Source organism: Helianthus annuus, chromosome 2 (assembly GCF_002127325.2).
Source record: "Helianthus annuus cultivar XRQ/B chromosome 2, HanXRQr2.0-SUNRISE, whole genome shotgun sequence".
NCBI lineage: Eukaryota > Viridiplantae > Streptophyta > Magnoliopsida > Asterales > Asteraceae > Helianthus > Helianthus annuus.
The window spans coordinates 167,713,273-167,735,181 of record NC_035434.2 but is presented as its reverse complement, the minus strand read 5'-3'; the positions used below and the strand labels follow the sequence as shown (position 1 = coordinate 167,735,181).

Sequence of the window (21,909 nt, the reverse complement as noted above, 5' to 3'; positions counted from 1 at the left end):
AGAATACCATGTGGCATTAATCATACTTTTTTATTAGTATTAGATTATAAACATGAACCGTCGATCAATGATTAGATGAATTAGAATATTGTAATAAACTATACCAACTTTTTACTTAAACAAACTTGGATTTCATATATAGGAATGGGATCAAATACAAACACTTAAGTTTGTAAGAACCATAAGAACCAATACATAATTGACAAGTGTCCATCAATAAAAAATTAGTTTAGGGGTAATTTAGACTTTTTGACCATATTTATTTATAACTAATTAAAAATAATTACAAAAAATATAATCAGCACAACACTATATAATTAGCACAACATCATTAATCGTTCTTCATTATGAGCACATCGTCCTCGAATCGTTCTCCATTATCAACATAAACGACATTAGCACAACATCTTCAATCGTTCTCCATTATCAGCACACCAGATGTGCTGATTATATCTACTTTTGGTGTTTGTTTGTATTATTTTGTAATTAACACATAATCAGCACCTTATTAGCACAAATATAAAACACCTTTTTTTTAAAAACACTTTTATAAATACAAAAAGGTATAGCAATATGGTACTCATATTAAAGATAAAAAAATACTTGATTTTATGGTATATATTTTTAAAAAAAATAATGAAGTATATAAAAGTTATTTTAGTTTAAAAAACCTTGGTGGAATTTGTATTTAATAGAAAATGGTCAAATGACTAGCAATTTTACAAAATTACCCCTAATTTGTTAGTAGTAATTTTTAATTATAAGAGTTTTATTTATAATCAATATCAACCCTTGATTTAAATTAACAATGGTTCAGATCTGTTCTTACGGTTCTTATAATTAGCACTGTTTGTACAGGATCTCAACCCTTCATATATATAGTTTCTTAAAGTATCTTAGTTAAAAGTGATTTTATAAAACTAATATTTCTAGATTGCACCGAAAATATTGAGTTAATTTGTTGACATTATGTCATTATATACAGTAAAATGTGTGGTGCTAAATAGTGATGCACAGGACCATTGAGTACAAGTCCTGTATATAATATATAATATACACTAGTCTAAGTCCCCGTGTAATACACGGGTGGCTAAACAACAAAAAATTTATACTTTAATACGTAAATACTTTATTACAGGTTTGTTCGAATATTAAGATAAATAATATCTTATAAAAATTAATTAACGACTACATTTCATATTAATTATCATGTGTACGTCTATAAATAATTTTTTGAAATGAATGAAATGTTGTATTAAATCCATAAAAAATAAATAAATTGGATTTAAATCACAAACCCGCTTTTCCCAGTTTTATATAAAAATAGTTAACTCTTACCTAATAAAAAATGTCCACATTAAATCACAAACCCGTTTTTCCCACTTTTATATAAAAGCATCAAGTTGCATATTTAGGTATAATTAATAGTAATTATGTTACATCAAATAGTTTTATAAAAAAAGAAATATCTTATCAAGATCAACGTTGTGCGACTCATAAATGCATAAATGACTAAATGAGGCCGGTTATAATTTCAGGAACAAACACAAATAATATAAAGTAGAATCATGTACAGGAAAGTGCGTTGCAACAGTATTCATCATCTAAACTGAAGCAATATTAGACTATGTTCTTTCAAAAACACATAGAACAAAGCAAACAAATAACAATACACACAAAGACACCTTCACACAAACCACACCTGCATTAATGTTACATTGGACACCTAAAAACACGCACAAAGAAAAATACTTTCAACAACTGATGAACCTGCAGCTAATAAAGTAGCAAAAAAAGGACAAACAATTACACTACAATTCATAACAGAAACCCAGACAAAAACAGCTACTGAAGAAAAACAGTAAAATCTCAATCTTGAAATTTCATGTCAAAGGCCCTACATCGATCACTTCACCAGGCAACCGTTGAACCAAACCAGAAGGCCAACAATAAACAGCTACTGAAGAAAAACAGTAAAAAACTGTAATCAACAACCCAAAAGGTGGAGAAAATTAGTCAAACTTAACTGAAAAATACGTGACAAATTCTTTGAGACAACAAATTAAATCTGAAATCAAAATGACATAAAGCTCAAATCAACAATTGTCGGTGGAAAGCCCCTTCATCAGCAAACAAACCTTCAAAAAAACCCAAACCAAAGACAAATGAAATAATCGAACCTCCAAAAAACAATGTCAACCCAAAATACAAACAAAAAGTTAGAAATTAACAAATTAACAACTCAGAAACAAACAAACCTGATCTACAGAACGGATGGCCATAGAATTTCGCACATGTAAGAAATTCAGGGTTATAAAAGGGTTTTATAGAGAGAAGATGCCAGGTAAGTGATCCTTCTCTACTCCTATTTTGTTATTTTAACATGAATAGAGAAAAGACAAATATGTGAGTTGAGTACGTGGAAAACTCTATTCACTTTGTATTTGGACTTGAAACAATGGGAGTGGTACAACTGATGGCCCATGCACTTAAAAATAATTATATCTTCAATATGCTCTAGTGTCTACATCCCTAGTCTTTTATAACTGTTTAACATTCTCCTTTAAGTTTTCATGGCATTTAACTCGATTAAAAGTTCTTGATTTGACTTTAAGCTAAGCAAATAAGCAATTTTTGACCTGATACCTAAGGTAGGTTTGGTGCCCTAAACTTAATCTTTTATACCAATTCCATTTTCAGATACCTGCAATGTTTGATCTGCTAATATTCAAGACTGCTCTTATTTAAAAAAAAAAATCATTTTTAAATTTAAGTATAACCGAAAAAGCAATGTTAACTTTTCTAAGCATGTAGAATTTTAGAAAACATTAATTAAAATAAACTAAATTACTTGTATCAAAATCAACTAACGTGAACATTTAATTGAAAGTCAACAATCTCGTGCACCTCGCATTGCCTGTATTCATACTTCCGCCATTCAGAAATAAAGTCAATTAGAGAATGTGAACTAAATTTTGTAATTTCTTTCAACAAACAAATTTAGAGAAGTAATTTTTAGGATAATTACACTAAAATATATTAAAATGTAATTTATAGTTATTTTTTAAACAAATAGTATCTTTAACAACTTAACCTACAGGCATGAGTTCACGACAAAAGCCTTTTGCATAATATAATTTGAAGAATGATTAGTTTGATACATTGTCTAAGAAACACATATTTGGTAAACACATATAAGAAGGAATCACTATCCAGATATATTATAAGAAGGAATCAATTAGTAATCTTTTTATCTAAATATATAATATAATAAAAATGTGTTAAACGGGTCAGCCCGACCAGGTGACCCTAACCCAACACGTTAACCTAAACGGGTTTGCGAGTTTAACCAAAAATTGACCCGAACAGATTTAGACTAAACCTAAACCCACGAATTTCATGTTAGGTTCGTGTCGTGTTTTCGGTTCGTGTCAGAAATTCACAACCCTACGAACTCCCCTAAATTATCATCAAAATGTCTTCATTTTGCTTAATTAGCAACACAAGATATAACTTTTCCCACTTTAAACTTGCTTAATTTCACGCATATACGTCATAAGGGCTATTAATAATCAGTGGCTACTTAAGTAATAGATGCTATAGAAAGTGGGTAATAGAAAAGATTATGTGGATGATAGAAATTTCAAGTAAAACCTGTTCCATGGGTTGAGTAATTTCATCATCATCCATTTTATCAAGATTGTTACTCAAAAGCAGACTCATGGAATTTCTTTCAAGATGTAATTTGTCAATAAGGCCTGCAACGGGATTTCCAGATTTCTTCTCCTCTTTGACCATCCGGGTTGAATCATCCCAATTCATACCATTTGCAAGAGCTACTCTAACAGCCAAGATAGCCGCATCCACATCTGCTAAATTGTATTCTATAAGTTCTGCCATTGAAACAACTCGATCTACTTCTTTCTTCAGTATTTGCACACGGTTTTCCTGTAACAAAAACTTAAAGTTAGGTTAATTAATGGCACTTGTGATATTGTTTAACGAATAAATTATAATATATTAGGAGCTGGTCACTGCGAACTTTGGAAAGCTTTTGCATTGTTTATACATATTGCTTTAAAACTTGTACCTATGGCAAAATTACATTTTTTCCATCGCATTTGCTTTATATATAGATATACAGATTAATATGGATCAAATAAACCAAGTTCCATGCATTGGGAATAAAAGTCCAACTGTTGGATAGGTAGGGATGAGCATTTGGTACCGAATACCGGTACGGAACCGTACCGGGTATATTCGGTACCAGTACCCACTTTCCCTGTATTTCAGTAACGGTATTTACGGGTAAAACACCGGTAAATACCGGTACCGAACTGGTATATTTGATACCGGTATCAGTACCCACTTTTCTCGTTTTTCGGTACCGGTTCAGTACCGAACGGGTACCGTGCTCAACCCTAATCAAAAGTGTTATAATATGGGTTAACAACTTTTATTTAGTGAAACTGAACTTTATTATAAACAAACTAAAAAGTTTAAACAACTCTATAGCAAGATGCTATGAAGACTAACCTACAACAGAATCACAACAGAAATACAATCAGCCTACATACTTCAAAGCCTATACACTTGTCTCCATTTACCCTATGATAACTCCAAGAAGCTTGATATGTGAAGATACCAATAATAGAATGTTTCCTTAATGCACTTAACCAGCTTGATCATTGATACATTTCTGTTGTTAAAAACTTTACCTTCCGCACTTGCCAACCAAATGCTCCAAAGAGTCAAAAGACAAACAACATGAACAAACTTTCCCTTGTTTACTGTTAGAAACAACCTGCTTATATTGCGCAATATTTCTTTGACTGAATCAGGCTTATAACCTGCTGAAAGTTTAAGCCAGGTAATAACTTGATCCCAAACTGAACTGCAAAGCTACATTGTAACAAAACATGGTCAGACGTCTCCTCTGCTATTTCGCACAACCTGCAAACTGGTGATTGTGACCTTATACCTCGCGTACTTAACAAAAAATCTTTAAAAAGCTAATGAGGAATAAAACCAAACACGAGTTAGTTGGCTTTTAATCTAAGGGTTGCATTATAACATAATGTTAATCAAAAGATTCTAATAAAACCTTCAAACAAATAAGACAATATACTCAAAATCTCGTTCGGGAATCGGTAAAAAAATCGAATCAAAAGATTAAAAGAAACAAACACAGTTTTCAAAACGGGCATAAATATTGTTTTTTTATTAGTGTCGAATGATTTTTAATATAATTTGGGTTGTAACTATAACTTTCGATAAGGACCTAATACTTTGACAACAAATCTCAAGGGAAAACATAATTAATAAGCTAATTAGGAATTACAACCACTTAGCAATGAAGTTACGCCTTCCCATGTGAATACACACCTTACCACAGCGGGCAAAAATGAGGCAACATTGTCAGACCAATCAGCAGCCATGATATCCTTAAGCCATGTAACAATACAACATGAATCAATTCTAAATCTAATGCGTTAGCAACTATGGAGCAAACATGATGTAACTTACCTTGAGAGAAAGGGATTCCAGTAGCTTTATATAATCAACAGTAGACCTGTAGACGATTTGTTGATTTCGAAACTCAAGATCTTCAAGACTGTAGGATATGCTCGCAACAGCTTCCTTAGCACTGCTCAGCCGATGAGTAACCGCTAGCTGGAAACAAAAAAATATAAAAGAATTAAACTTCTTATAAAATATTAAATACTTTCAAGAAATAGTATAGCCATATAAGTTTAAAAAGAGTTATTGTTTCTTTTAAGAAAAATATATCACTACAGTTATCATCATAATCCTTCGAAGTTTATCGATTATACAATAAATATATGATATGTCTTAGGGTGTTAAGAATAGTTTTATTCCATTGTGTTCCAATACAAAAAAAGTTAATATATTATCTTTTATATTTTATATTAAAATTTATAGATGTGTTTAAAATATACATAGTACGTGTATGAAAAGAAAAAAAGGTCCACATATGTCACCATCACCATGTATATATGATATGTCTTACCTAGGGGTGCTGAACGGGTCGTGTTCGTGGGTTAGCGGGTTCAACCCGACTCGAACCCGAAAATTTTAGACGAACCCGAACCCGAAAATTGTGTCATACATATGAACCCAAACCCGACCCAAATATTCTCAGGCTGACCCAAACCCGACCCATTTAACCCGAAATTTTTTATTTTTTAATTTTTTTTAGCAAATTAATATATTAAAATTAACATCTACTACCAAAAAAAAACACAAATTTATATAAAAAAAACTACATTAAAATCATAAATTTCACGAACTACGTACCCGTTTTCGTTCCGCGAACCGCGATCCATGTGACTATGATTTGAAAGATGAAAAATAATGTCAAGATGGAAAACAATAAGTTATGCCAAAACAACTTAAAGTACAATGCGAAATATAAATAGAAAACAGTACAAATTTGAGTAAGATTAGATGGAAAACAATAAATTATGCCAAAACAACTTAACGTACAACATGAAATATAAATAGAAAACAGTACAAATTTGAGTAAGATTGTAATAGAAAAGAGAGTAGCAGCTTAAACCTCAAGGTTAGTTGCATCACTAATGACTGCTGTCAAGACAATAGTTGCACGCCTGAGGCTGAGACACATACCAGCAGCCAAGCTCTAAGTGATGTACGTTGCACCACTTCTGGTCTCTTGCAGCGGAACCGCTGCAAAAATAAACCCCAACTTAATGTAGTGTCCCACAAAATCAATGCTACCCATTAGAAAAGACACGGGAGCAGCTTAATCATAAGCAATTTCAACCCACTTATAAATTAATTTATGACGCATATGGGGAGGGCCTCCTGGTCATATATTAAAAAATTTAGAGACCATTGCAATGAATTTATTCATCTGTTCACTATTTACCCATTATTTATGTATAACAAAAGAACATAGAAAGTTTCCCCGTGTACTACATGAGTCCAAGTATTAAGAAAATAACTTAATTAAACCTAAACCCTAGTTAACATGTTTGGTATCTCTAATACGATTTAATAATATTTCCCTTTAATCTGTCATGTGTATTCTACATTTATTTGTTTCCATTTGGACTAAGCATACCTCAAAGGATCCAAAATTATAAAATAGGCCCTTTAGGTCTGCGGTTGCAACTGAAATCCTTGCTTTGGCTTTCTCATTCGTTAAACTGTCAAAAATGAGAGTCCATCACAATTTAAAACAATCGGCCCACATGAGTATTTGTTTAACGGTTACAACATCACTAAGTGAGAAAATGGCCAAATCTTCCAACGGGTTTTTTAAATAAGGTTAAAAAACAAACAATTATTCCAAGCCCATATGCTGATCATATTTCTAGCACACGGATGAAGGAGGTTAATTGTAATCATCAGGTTGGGATTCGGAACCAGTTTTTAACCCGAACAAAAACCAGTTTTTATACCGGTCTGGAACCAACCCGAATCTGCAGACTGTAATCAGTTTGTGAACAGATACTTTGAAATAAAAACTTTAAGTAATGTATTAGAAAGCAAACTATGAGGATATATCTCGAAACACTTCTGACCTATATAGCTTAAACACAACAACATCAACATTGAATTAGTGATTGTACTTGTTTCATGAATATATATATATATATATATGTTACACATCTGAGTATAAGTCACTCACCTTAGCTTGCAGGTTTGGTTAAATCATGTATACCTTCTCCGTCTTATTGCTTTCCAATCTTCACATGGATAACATTGAATTAGTGGCAATACTTGTTTCATGAATAAAAAACTAAAGCACAGGGTGTCGAAATATAGATTTTAGTATATTGTAATACATATACACTTATATGTATTACACAGAATACATAACAATCCAAATTCATCTTATACTGATCCAAATATACAGAAAAAAAACCTTGCACCTTCATTTTGGATCTCCTCAGCTTTGGAGTCATTAGAATATACTAAAATCTTTATTTCGACACTTGAAGGAGTTTGATCAGAGAGGTTCAAATTACCAGGTTTCTGAGTAGAAATAAATGAGGCGAGAAATAAAAACCTTAATGACAGAAAAAAACCCTAACACTCCAAGTATCATCAAACATAAGGATTAACCTTCAACGCAAAATCAAAATCTATTCACAAATCAATCGTAATCGATACCAACGCAACAACACACATCGTCACAAACCCTAACACTCCAAGTATCATCAAACATAAGGCAAAATCAATCATTCGACAGAAACACGCATATAAGATTGGATGAATGAGAAAGCAGAACCACCATCATCGGTGAACTTTACCAGTAGGATAATCAGAAAGCATCGGCGGCGATGAATCATGGTCGGCATATCAAACCACCATCGCTTGAATCCAACTATGTTACCTCTGATTGCCACAAAAATGAAAGCGACGATGAAGTTTTTGGTTAGGGTTTTCAACTAATTGATTGAGAGAATTTATTAGGTTTCCAAATTGAAGAGACGGTTTCAAAAAAGTGAGCGTAGGAAGGAAGGATGAGAGATAGATGAGAGAATGGCGCCCAATTTCCCAATTCTCTGGCCAAAGAGAATAGCCACCTCATAGTCAAATAGTCAACCATTATTTTGCTTTAGTATAATAGATAGATTGCACCGAAAATTATACCCTTATAAAGAAGCAAATTTTTGGTGCATATCAAGTTGTACATTATGCTTTGCACATTATTCAAAAAAAAACTTGACTTTTTACTTTTAACCCAAAGGTTTTAGCTTTTACAATTTTAACCCTATATAATTTGTTTTTTTAACTTTAACCCAAAACTTTTCATTATTTGCAATTTAACTTCACAACTTTTGTCACTTATACTTTTCATCTTTCGCAAATTTCTGTTTTACATATAGTTCTAAATTTTTCGAGTTAATATGACGTAACGTACATGTGTGGTTCAACGTTTTTGCCTCTATTTTTCCATGTTTGAAAGGTTTCGCAACACGCATATCCTAGGTCGAGTCAGTGTTGGTGGTCGATGACGGTTGTGTGACATTAGTACTATTTGACACCGTTTTACGCTCCGCTGCAACGCGATGTGTACTTTGTGGGTTTTTCAAAGAAAAACTGGTTATGCATATGGTTGTCGTAACGTTGGCTTTAGGGGGTTTTCAAAAAAAATGAGTTTTTTTTTACTTTTCACCCAAAAGTATTTCATAAATTACTTTTAACCCAAAACTATTTGTTTTTTAGTTTTAACCCAAAACTTTTTATCTTTTGCAATTTATTCTCATAAGTTTTTTACTTTCAACTTTGTTCCTTTATAGTTTTCATCTTCCGCAAATTTTTCGCTTTATTCTTGGTTCTAAATTTTGTGACATAACACATCGCAACATGTGTCTTTGGCTTAACGTTTTTACGTTTCGTTCTAAATTTTGCGAGTTAACACGATGCAACATGCGTGTGTGGGTGAACGTTTTACATCGTCTATTTATTCCCCGTTTGACAGGGTTAACATAATGTGCGGGTCCTAGACCGACTTAGTTATAACTAAAGAATCCCCGCCGCATTGCGGCGGGTCGTAATCCTAGTATTGAGTTAATTTTAAAGTTTTTAGCTAGTATATAATATACATTTTTAAAATGTATAATATAACTTTTTTTAATCCATTTAATTATTTTTTTTTATAAAATCCCAATTACCATTTATTTTTTTTTTCAAACAATATGCGTTCGTTAACTTTTACAAATCAAAGTATGCTATTATGTTTAATTTTATTTTGTCAAGATTCCGATATAAATTTTATTGAAAGGAGTTGTATAAAATAAATAGCGTTTTTAGGTAACATAAACTACGTCGAATACTGTTATCATTACCCAACCGATACCGACCAAACATCGGTAACAATATTGGTATTATCGAAACAGGTACCTCTATCCGTTATTATGGTTTTCAATTGATGCCAAAACGTGTCAATATCCTTTTGAGCATATCACGACTTTACTTTTTTAGGTTACGTGAGACAACTTTTGTGTAGTTAAACCATTGTAAATAAACTTTCAATTTTGTAATACACATATTTTTCGGTACATATATTTATTTTTATGGTTTTTGGTTCCGATAAAAGTCAGTTTCAGTGTTTACGTAATTTTTTCTTTACCGTTGCCGTATCACAACGTAACTTTATAACACCCATTTTTATGTTTGTAACTTTTATTTCATTACATCTAGTATTATCAGAAATATTATTTTATGTTTTGTGGGTATAAAATATAATAAGACCAAAATTTTGTTTTCCGCCTCTTAAAAGGAAATCAAATTACCCTCTTATACAAAAAGTAACTTAAGGTGTGTCAACCCAACCATCGCATCACTTCGTTCAAAAGGCAACGAATCATTCAAAAATACACACCGTTTCAATTCATAAAAGGGAACGAATCATTCAAAAATACACAGCAACTTGAGACATGTCTTTTAAGTGAAACGGTACACGTAGGTAATTGAACTACAACCATAAATAACCGCTCAGTAACCGCTCGCATGCTTCTATAGACAACTGACATCTCTATTATATATAAAATTTGTGGCCGTGTTTTTACTTTTTCCCTCTAAAACATATAGATCCATTCGATGATACGCTTCTAAAACAAAACGATTTGATGTGTCGATACGGTTTATGGCACCTTTTCGTTATGCATAAACGCCTTGATGTTACGAATTCTAACTTCACGACCGAAGCCTCTCCGTTGTTGGAGCGGATTTTAGAAAAGAATCAGACCTTCTAATTCGATCTTCGGTTCTTCCAACCCTCACAACCAACCCGTATTTCATGTTAATCGAACCAATTTATAGCATCGATCATTGATTGCAATTTTGGTAACCCAAATTTGCAAAATAAATAGTGCTTACCGGATCCAAAATGATATTCCGAAGGAGAGATGATTTCGTTGATTTGCAGACGGCAAAACCCAGATCGTTGAAGCCCTACGTTTGAAATTAGGGCTACGGTTTGTTGTTAACACCATCAAAGCCGTATGTTGAAAACAAAAATCGAAAGAGGTCCGATTACAACAGGGGTAGAATCGATTATTAAAGCCGACTATTGCGTTTGTAATAATCTCTGGTGGAACCAAGAAAAAACGAGGAGACTTTGTACAAGGCTGTGAAGATGAAGAAGATCAAAAGTCAAAAGTGTGACTTTTAAGAAATTCTGATTAATTTTATTGGGAAGCGAAAGTGTGACTTCAAAATATATTTTTAATAAAAAATTTCAATTCTCAAGTTAAAATACAAATTTAATTTTCAATTTGATTAATTTGGCTGGAAACGAAAGTGTGCCTTTGTGTTGAGATATTGTGCATTTGTGGGTATTTGCTTTTTTATGACCCCTGCAAAGGTTATTGCTTAATTTGACACTCACGAGAATAGATGCTCGAGTAGAAAACTGGTAATGATTCTTTTTTTCTATTCCAACATAATGATAATTTTATGATAAAGCAATTGTAGCGATGTTAGTCAATCACCGATGTCTACGCAATTAGCCCGTATTGGTATGTCTTTTATAATCTTTCCTTCGCTTGAATCTGTAGAGATTACGCCATCAATCGCTAATTGAACTTCATGTTTTAAAATCTATGATGACTAACTTATATAATACAATATTTGTTTTCTTTTTTCCTCATATAATATCTTACATGATTAAAAGCCAACTATTGCTTGAATGATTTGGTTTCTTTTCTGCTTATTTTTCGGTTTTCATGAATCTTCAAAGAGTGAATTGGCACTGCATTTTGTTACTTTGGGTTTGAGCATCTCATATGTAATCATTATGTGGTTATTGTTTGGTACATTTTGTGTAGAAAACATGTGTCATTCATTTGTCGGACACGTTGTGCTTTAGGCAATGTTTTAAAAGCTGGTAATTTAATCGTACCGGGTTAGACTCAGAAATGGTTCAGTCGGTTGAACCGGGTTGTACCGGGCGGTTCAACCGTGTTAACTAATTAACTCTATAAATCCATAAAATATAATTTCAAATAAAAAATAATCCAAAACTACATCATTCCATAATAAAAAAAATTCCAAAAGTTAATTCATAGTCAAAATTATTCAAAAGTTCATGGTTAAATACCCATTATATAGCAATTAACAAACACTATAACAATTAACAACATGAATGATTGACTAAAAGTCAAAAGAAGGTAAACCTGAATGATCAGTTGAAGAACTTAATTTGAAAAACCCATTGATTTTCTATCTTTGAGAGAGGAAGAAGTTTGATCGATGTTGATTGTCAATTGTGGGCGCTAAGTTTTACACTTTTACTAAAAAGGTAAATTGTCACCTAAAAATTAAAAGTTCAAAAATTTGACCTTTGGCCCGGTATGAACCAGTACCGGTATACCGGTTTAAACCGATATAACCAAATTTACCGGCGGTACAACTTCTTTCCCATTTCCTTAGTTTACAGATTCGTGCCGGCCAAGCATCCGACATCCGGTTTAACCGGCCGGTTTAAACCGGTTTTTAAAACAATGGATATTGTTTCCATTCTATTTTTTCATTCATGATGCTCATTAGATGCTAAACCCAACCTAGAATTTTATTACACCATTTGATTTAATTATTTGTTTTACATGTTTTGAAGTTAGTGGGTGGGTTCTAAGATGCCCTTTTTAATGTTACCTATCTTTTTCATGGTTGATGCAACCTATTTTGAATTGCAACGAATCAATGCCGAAATTTCATCTCAAATGTTAATCATAAATTTAGCAAATTTAGCTTTGATGTTTTGTTATGATCATTTTAATCAAAAATAATCTCATTGTCTTTTGTTTCTTCTATATTTCGCTTTGTTGTTTTTATATATGGAGTCGTCGTGATTTTTATCAGCACATACATCGGATAGATCAGAGTGGATTAAGAGATAATATACATAAAATGACTATTTCTAAAAATATAAATTAACGATAAATGTGAAGGTAAATAATAGGTTTTAGAAAACTATATTTTAAAAAAGGTTATAGAAGAAGAAAAAAGAGAACTCAACAACAGTTTAGAAAAAGAAATAAATGTTTGATACTATAAAATAAATGTTTTGATACTAAAAGAAGAGAACAATATAATCATAAGGTAAGGTAGAATTAAATGTGTTGCTTATACAAAAGAATTTTCGCATTTGATACTAAATACTTTGTAATCAACGTCCCGCCGCAACGCGCGGGTGGCGTCAACTCGTTAAATGAAAGAGTTAACTATTTACATGTCATCAAACATGTTGCGATACTGATTTATTGACCGTAGCGATCTCACTACTCAGGAACCGGTTGACGTTATAATTAATTTATCTTAAAAGCCATATTACATTATAATTAATTTAAAAACATACATAAAATTAAATAATTCAAGAGAACTTTAAATATCAGTCACTGAATCATACACAGTACTTCGAACAAAAACAAGTCCAAAAATCAGTCGTCCAAACACGAAAAACTTCTCTTAAAGAAGACCCGGTTCAATTGCTACTCATAAGTCATAACAAACCAAATCGACTTATTAGAAGTTTTTTAGTCTGATCAGTCAATCCGATTAAACTATAAAAGTAATTCATAAATAAAAAATGAATTTGTTAATTATAAGGTCGGAGGGTGTGGGGGCGCCACCCAAGCCAACTCAGCCTCTATAGCGCCCCTAGGCGCTATACAACCATGCCACGCAATTCAATGGGGGACACTATAGATTGGGCTCCATGGTGATAACGAGCAGGAATCGCGTGGAACGAGGAGGAGTTATGGCATTTGACTGTTGAACGGTAACTTTTGTTTTTTAAAAAAAAAAAATAATTTTCTTTTTTTATAAATTAACCTTATAAATACCCAACATTCCTTACATTTTTTATTCCATTCCTTTCACTTTCTCTAAACTTTTTATACCATTCTCTATATTTTTTTTAAACCATTATCTACAATGTTTCCCAACAACCCAAACCCATGGGACCCGAGCAATCCGTTTTGACAAACTTTGCAAAACAACGAGCAAGAGGACCGGTACGCCGAGACCCGCGTACGGGTGAGCTTGGATGTTATCTAATGCAACCAAGCACCCCAACTTCTCCTCATCCCACCACTCCACCGATGCCCGTTTTTTTTTCAGGTATTATTCTCAACCCCCATTTTTTCTCTCAAACAAACCCCAAAACATACCTCAAAACATACCCCAAACCCAAAACATACGCGAAACCCAAAACACAACCGAAACCGAATCCGTTCCCGAAACCCAAGTCGAACCCTCTTCTAGAAAAAAGAGAAGTCATAAAAAGAAGGATGAGGCCGAAAAACGTGCTACTAAGAAGGTCGAATTTTGGTCGCCTAAGGAAGAGTTTGAGTTGGCAAAAACATGGCTCGACGTACCGGAGGACGAAATTGTCGGTAAATTTTACATACTTTTATAAACATATAGTTTTGTAAATTTAATTTTTAATTCAAACATATTGTTTTGTAAATATATTTTTTATAGGAAACGACCAAGACTTAAAGGTATTTTGGGGTCGTATACGTGAGAAGTTTTTTGCCGCAATGGGTCATGGCGAATATCGAACACCCGACTATTTTTCGGGAAAGTGGGGTGCTACGAGGACGAAGGTTACCTATTTCAACAACATATATACTAATCTCGTCAACAGTAGTAGAAGGAAAAGTGGTTTGAGTGACGTCGACGTCATGACCCAAGCCCATAACAACTATAGATTGTACCATGGGCATGTTTTTACGTTGGTAACCACATGGGAGCTTCTTCGCAAATCTCCCAAGTGACATCTTGTACCACCGTTCGACCCAACCCGCCCTAGATCTAAACGGTCCAAATCGACATCCACCACTGAACCATCAGGGTCCGATGCTCGTACAGTAATTAATCTAAACGACGATGTTGACGAATTTGAAGAACCAGAAGAGTTGCCTCGACCAACTGATAGGGATAAAAGTAAGGCAGCGACACGAGGAAAGTCTTCTACAACGCCATCGGATGGCCCGTCAAAGTTGAGCGACTTCGAGGCAAGTCTCAACAAAATAATATCCATTAGGGAAAAAGACCAACAAATGAGAATGGAGAAACAAATCCAGAAAGACATGGATTTTCTCGCAAGAGATTTGTCAAATCTACCAGAGGAGGACCGAGTCATTTTGGGGCTCGTAAGGCACAAATTCGGGCAAAATATATGTAGTTTTTTTTTTCTAGTATGCTGTGTTTTTTTCTAGTATCTTGTGTTTTTTAATGACTTTGTAGTGTTTTTATTTTTTTAATGAAATTATGTTTTTTTTAATTTTCTAGTTATTAAAATTGCCATTTTATATTAAAAAAATAAATATATAAATAAATAAATAATTAGGTAATGATGACGGGGGTTCTATCTACATCCTGCAAATTAAAGGGGGCGTGATAAAGCACCTTAGCTGACGTGGCTCCTATGTGTCGCATGTGGTCTGATAAAACCCCTAGGGATTCCAACCACACCCTCCAGTCAAAGAATTAAAATATGGAGAGTATTCTCGAGAGTGGTGATTGCAATAATAAGAGGATGTTTTTTTTTTTTGAACGGCCAACAGAAAAAAAATTTTATTACCAAACTAGCAAGATGCTAGACACCAAATTTACAAACACCAAATACAATTCACAATTAATCCAAGCCAGCTACATAACAAAACTAAAATTCCTCCACTCATTCCAAGACCAACTCGAAGCTTTTTGCCTATTTTTAATCCACAAGTACGACATAGATTTTGTTTCTTCTATCACCCTTGACATGTTTGGGTCAACCTGTCGGAATATGACCTCGTTTCTCAACCTCCAAATACTCCAAATCACCACTTGAAAAATGGCATTAATAATCTTCTTTTTTCTCTTCGACCCCGAGACAGCGTAGCGAATATCCAATACGTCCTTAAGGCTAAACATGATCAAAGGAGCGATTTTGCACCATTGTGCAATCCCGAGCCAAATTGCCTGTGAAAAGTGGCAAGCCACAAATAAATGCTCACTGGATTCGGAGTGTTCGTTACACAGTGGACATCCAGAACTCCCAATATCTATATTCCGAGCCGCCAATGCCGATTTAGTTGGCAACCGTTCTGACAATGCTCGCCACGAAACAATACCCACTTTTTTTGGCACCAAGTTATTCCAAAAAAATGAGAATTCGGGAACGGACCTGTTAAAGGTTGCCGCTGCATTTTTTATGGCAGCCACCGAGAAACCATAGGTAGGCATCGGTTTCCATATCCACACATCTGGCCCAGCACGCGGACGAAACAGGTTAAGCATGTCAATAAGGTTTTGTAGCTCATATACTTCATCATCTAAATTCAAGGATCTTTTCCATAACCACATGAAGCTGGCACCCCAAGATTCCCAAACTACCCTTTGTGAAACTCTACACAATTTATCAACTTCAAGAGCAAATAAAAGTGGAAACATGATATAAAGAGGCTGTGTACCAATCCAGTAATCCAACCAAAACAATGCCTTTGATTCAGAGCCCACTTCACACCAAATGAGATCGGGGAGACTTATACCAACTGAATTAAGGGGCGTTTGGACGCTAACTATTTGTTTCCACGGACCGGGAACGGAAATTCTTGCTGGGATAGGAGACCATGATCTCTCACTATGATGAACCGACCATATGACTCTTCTCCAAAGACCGTCTTTATCCGTTTTAAACCGCCACCACCATTTCGACAACATTGCTAAATTGGCATCACGGAGTGAACCAAATCCAAGACCACCATATTCAATAGGGGCGATAACCTTTTCCCATGCCATCCAACTCGTGTATGAGTTTTCATCCGATCCGCTCCAAAAGAAAGATCTTCTAATCCTTTCCAACTCATCGATTACCTTCGCCGGTGCTTTGTACAACGAGAAAAAATACGTTGGTAAAGAGTTCAACACTGATTTAATCAATGTGATTCGACCACCGTAAGATAAACTTTTGGCCTTCCAAATGGACAACCGGGACTTAAAAATATCAATCACCGATTTCCAGTTACGAATAAGATTCATGTTCGCACCTACGGTCAATCCCAAATGTTTGAACGGAAGCGATCCTTTTTTACTATTCATACAATCCGCCATTAACTCGACCTCTTCATCATTTATCCCCACACCGAACACGGAGCACTTAGCTAGATTCACTTTTAAGCCCGAGACCAAGAAAAAACATCTTAGAATTCTACGCAGATTTAGTGCATTTCCAAATGACCATTTACCGAGGAAAATGACATCGTCCGCATAGATAAGATGTGAAAGGAGTGGACCGTCGTTCGTGCACCTAAGGCCTTCGAAAATACCTTCGGATATAGCCTTTTTCATGATTCCTGTGAGTGCCTCCATAGCTATAACAAATAAGAACGGGGACAACGGGTCCCCTTGACGTAATCCACGAGCGTACTTGAATTCCATCGTCGGTGACCCATTTACCAGTACCGAGGCCCTTGCCGAATCAAGAGTAGCCATGATCCATTTTCGCCACTTAACAGGGAAATTCATTTGTATCATCACGGATTCCAAGAAATTCCAATTTAACGAGTCATACGCTTTATTAATGTCTACTTTAAAAATCATACCCGTTTTTTTCGCCTTTTTCATCCATGCTATGGCTTCGTTCAGGATTAGGGGGCCATCCGTAATATTCCTCCCGGCCAAAAACGCTGATTGTTCTTCCGAAATTAGCCTCCCGATAACCATTTTTAATCGATTAACCAACACTTTAGAAATTGCTTTATTAATAACACCGATCAAACTGATAGGACGGAAGTCCGCAGGAGAAGCCGGGTCTTTAACTTTCGGTATCAAAGCCAAAAAGGATGACGTACAGCATCTGCTAATGGACTCTTTGGTGAAGAATTCCTGAAATATCCTGATAAAGTCATTTTGAAAAAGATCCCAATTCCTCTTTATGAACTTAAAGTTGAAACCGTCTGGGCCAGGCGCACGGTCCCCCACGCAATCCCAGATAGCTTTCTTAATTTCCTGGTTAGAAAACGGTGCAACCAATGAGCTTGCTTCAGATTCTGTGAGAGACGCCAGATGATTGCAAATAATGGGAGGCCTAGAAGACATAGGTTCCACGAATTGTTGAGAAAAGAACTCGAAAAAATTTTCTTTGATCTCCACCGGGTTAGTCACCCAAACTCCATCAATGAGAAGGCCATTGACACGATTATTACTAATATTCGAGTTTATAATATTGTGATAATAGGCTGAATTTTCATCTCCTTCGATTGCCCACCTAACCCGAGATTTCTGTCTTGCATCCATTTGTTTCCGTCGATCCAAATCCAAAACGACATTGATACAATCAGCTCTTTCCGTAAGTTCTTCGTCGCCCAAAGCCCTCTCCTCCGCAATTATTTCAAGGCATTGGATCCTATTCTTTTTTTCCAGATACACACCATTGGTCCGCTCCCGCTCCCATTTCAGCCAAACCTTGATGTTGTTTTTAAGCCATCTCAACTTTACTGATAAAGCCACATCTGCCGGACCATTGAAAGTGAAATTGTGACTAATATGATGTACCATCTCCATAAAACCCGGAAGCTCCAACCATGAATTAAAGCATCTAAACGGTATGTGCCCGAAATCCGTTGGTGTTGTAGAGAGTAATATTGGTCTATGGTCTGAAGCATCACGGTTCAGGACCTGAACTGAAGCTGTTGGCCACCTCTCCATAAAACCTAGACAGACAAGGAATCGGTCTAACTTGCTCAACTTATCTCCACGATCGGATATATAAGTGAACTTACCACCCCCCATATTATATTCGCTAAGACCCGCTGACAGAATAAAGTGATTGAAAGCCTCCGCATTAGCTGCAACAAATTCCGAATTACATCTTTCCGACACATCTCTAACCTCGTTGAAGTCGCCCATAAATACCCACAATCCTTGTATGGAGTTTTTAATTTCCACCAGATTTGCCCAGATACTTCTTCGAACACCAGGATCATTAGATGCATATACATTGACCAAATTGATTCGAGTTCCCGATTGACACATAAAGCCCGATACGATTAGGTAGAATCGATTTTTTACCACATTATCACAAGAGAACACAGCCGGGTTCCAAAGGCAGGCCAGGCCCCCAGATCGACCCTCTGCATTTACTAGTTCCAATCTATATACTGACCGCCCCCAGAAACAATTAAACATAAATTTCGCCGATTCATCCACTTTGGTTTCTTGGATAGCTAAAAAATGTATCCCGTATGTCGTCTTCAAACCCCTAACCCAGTCACTTTTACGGGAATCCCGTATACCCCTAATATTGATAGAAAGAAAATTCATTGGGCACAATTTTTAGCACCTTCTCCAAGAATACTAACCTTAGTTGCTTCCTCGAAACCATTCAGATTGATGCCAATCTTTGATCCGACCGACACCGTTGCTCGAATCTCCTCCCTAATACTGAGGTCCTCCAGGATCGCTGCTCCCTGTACAGCTCCACTCTGATCCCTATGTAGATTTTTATCCGAAAACCGCTGATTGGATTCCACTTGCGGCGATCTCGACCCAGGGTTATCCTTGTCAACCGATCTCCTAGACACTGAGCACCTTGGGGAGGAGACAGGGCGATTAAGGTCGAAGGATGTATCCCCAGACTCAAAGTCGTGATTGAAATTTCTCATAGGAGGTCCTTGCATAGACCCAGTTGATGGTGGGCTTCGAACTTCTCTGGATCTTTTACCAAGCCCAATTGCAGGAGATGAGCCCACAACTTTATTATTATCCAAAAAAGCATTCCTTCTCTCTTCCAGAATTTGTGGGCCACCACCAGACAATTCAGCCGCCACACTGTCATTACCCATGCAATTATTATCCTCATGCATTGTACCATCCCCATGCACCTCTAGGTTTACCGGATCTGGATCCCGAACAGACTCGCCAAGAGGATGTGATTGGGGTTCATACGTTGTATTCATGGCACAAGTGCATCTGTGCATGATACATCATACATTCACAATATATAGTTATATTATCATGGGATTTGACTTTGTCCTGAAACAGTCGATTAGTATCAAATTTTTAATCATTCACAAAAATCCCAATATTGATTTGTTCTCTAACACCATGACACCATGCCAAGTTCCATCACTATCATTCATATATTTCTTGTGTCCTTATTCTACCTTTTCTTCTCATAACTTCTTTTCTTAATTATATACTAAATTTTATATATTCATTAGCTATTATCACAAGATAACAAATAGATAGATTATAGTTCATTTGGTTGCTCAATTTTGTTTTTATTAACCAACTATACATAATCTATCTACTATAATAAAAGAAACCAATGAAAGGACACTTGTCATTATTCTAGACCATCCTTAATTGTAGATAATTATTATTTAATATTAATTAATTTAATATATGTTTCAAACATTTAAGAAATTACGAATAAAGTTTCATAAAATATCTTATTATTTATTTATATTAATTACTAAGTTAGAAATTTATCGTAATTCCTTAATTGTAGATAATTATTATTTATTTTAAATTATTAAATTTAATATATGTTTCAAACATTTAAGAAATTACTGATAAAGTTCCATAAAATATCTTATTATTTATTTATATTAATTACTAGGTAAGAAATTATATCTTAATTCTTTAATTGCAGATAATTATCATTTAATTTAAATTATTAAATTTAATATATGTTTCAAACATTTAAGAAATTAAGGATAAAGTTTCATAAAATATCTTATTATTTATATATACTAATTACTAAGTTATAAATTAATCTAAATTCCTTAAATGTAGATAAATATTATTTATTTTAAATTATTAAATTTAATATATGTTTCAAACATTTAAGAAATTACGGATAAAGTTCCATAAAATATCTTATTATTTATTTATATTAATTACTGGGTTAGAAATTATATCTTAAATCCTTAATTGCAGATAATTATCATTTAATTTAAATTATTAAATTTAATATATGCTTCAAACATTTAAGAAATCACATATAAAGTTTCCTAAAATATCTTATTATTTATTTATATTAATTACTAGGTTAGAAATTATATCTTAATAATTTAATAATTGAAATAAATACCGAGCATTTTCGTAACGAGGGTGGAGGGAACGATTTTCTTGCTTAACAAATTATTTATTTATTTTGTAGCTATAAGTTTATCTAATTGACTAATTGCTATATGCCTAACTGGACATTTCAACAATTTTTTTAGAACTAATAAACTAAGACCACTATTATTTAAATAAAAGTTAGGTTATTAAATGTATGTTCACATGACTGTTAAAACTCGTGAGAAAGTCGATAATACAGTTTGTCTTCTAATCGATGGTTCAAATGCTTTTATATTTATAAACTTGACGAACATCACAAGTTTTGATCATACATGACACAAAATTTTGTTTGGATATCAGAAAAGCGTCTTAAAAATATCGTTTTATAATTGTCAAATCTTCGTTCTTAACTATTTGATTTTTTATTTCCCTAACCCGTGTAATACACGGGGTTATAACCTAGTTGATCACTTGGAAAAAATATCGTTGGTAGATCACCTATAATATATATTAGTGAAATTCACAAAAAAAAAAAAGTAATATACACGTTTTATGCTACTTGTGTAACCAAGTAAGATGCTTTCGACACTTTAACCGACACCGTTTTGGATTAGATCATAATATTTTACTATATCGGGTAAACGTCATACGTCATAAAGTTTAAAAATAGCTTACGAGACTAGAAGTTTTGCAATTACGTGATTATCCATCAGCGTTGGACACATTTTTTTGGACGGTTCATGAACATTATCATTGTACTAGCACCGAGTATATAATATCTATATAGAGGCACAATTATCCATTGTAAAAAAAAAAATATATCCAATAATATAAATGGAAATCAATCTAGAA

At 34.1% G+C, this 21,909-nt stretch overlaps 1 protein-coding gene across 10 annotated transcripts; it reads right to left on the bottom strand.

The window, feature by feature from the left end:
• Positions 1–1,686: 1,686 nt before the first annotated feature.
• On the bottom strand, positions 1,687–8,577 carry LOC110927064. Of its 10 annotated transcripts, none has more exons than XR_002585491.2 (9): positions 8,304–8,577; positions 7,679–7,736; positions 7,109–7,193; positions 6,581–6,711; positions 6,319–6,351; positions 5,527–5,673; positions 4,537–5,444; positions 3,655–3,948; positions 1,687–2,138 (listed from the first exon to the last, which is right to left on the bottom strand). XR_002585491.2 is itself a non-coding variant. In XM_035985504.1 (8 exons), exons 4-8 carry the CDS (start codon positions 6,647–6,649, stop codon positions 4,609–4,611), a joined length of 594 nt encoding a protein of 197 aa, XP_035841397.1. In that variant the 5' UTR covers positions 6,650–6,711; positions 7,109–7,193; positions 7,679–7,736; positions 8,304–8,577; the 3' UTR covers positions 1,687–4,608. The 10 variants fall into 10 exon arrangements, 1 of the variants encoding a protein (XP_035841397.1); XR_002585493.2 differs by having other exon boundaries at positions 1,687–1,960; XR_002585492.2 differs by having other exon boundaries at positions 1,687–3,948; positions 4,537–4,902; positions 5,386–5,444.
• Between the last annotated feature and the right edge of the window lie 13,332 nt (positions 8,578–21,909).

What these genes read in the sequence shown, in the direction of transcription:
- LOC110927064 (XM_035985504.1), bottom strand. Translation starts at nt 6,649, where the DNA reads ATGTGTCTCAGCCTCAGGCGTGCAACTATTGTCTTGACAGCAGTCATT. An exon ending in GTGATGCAACTAACCTTGAG is followed by an intron (nt 6,352 to 6,580) that starts GTTTAAGCTGCT and finishes TTCAAATCATAG; the next exon opens with TCACATGGATCGCGGTTCGC. An exon ending in TTTTTGCCCGCTGTGGTAAG is followed by an intron (nt 4,895 to 5,385) that starts GTGTGTATTCAC and finishes GTAGCTTTGCAG; the next exon opens with TTCAGTTTGGGATCAAGTTA.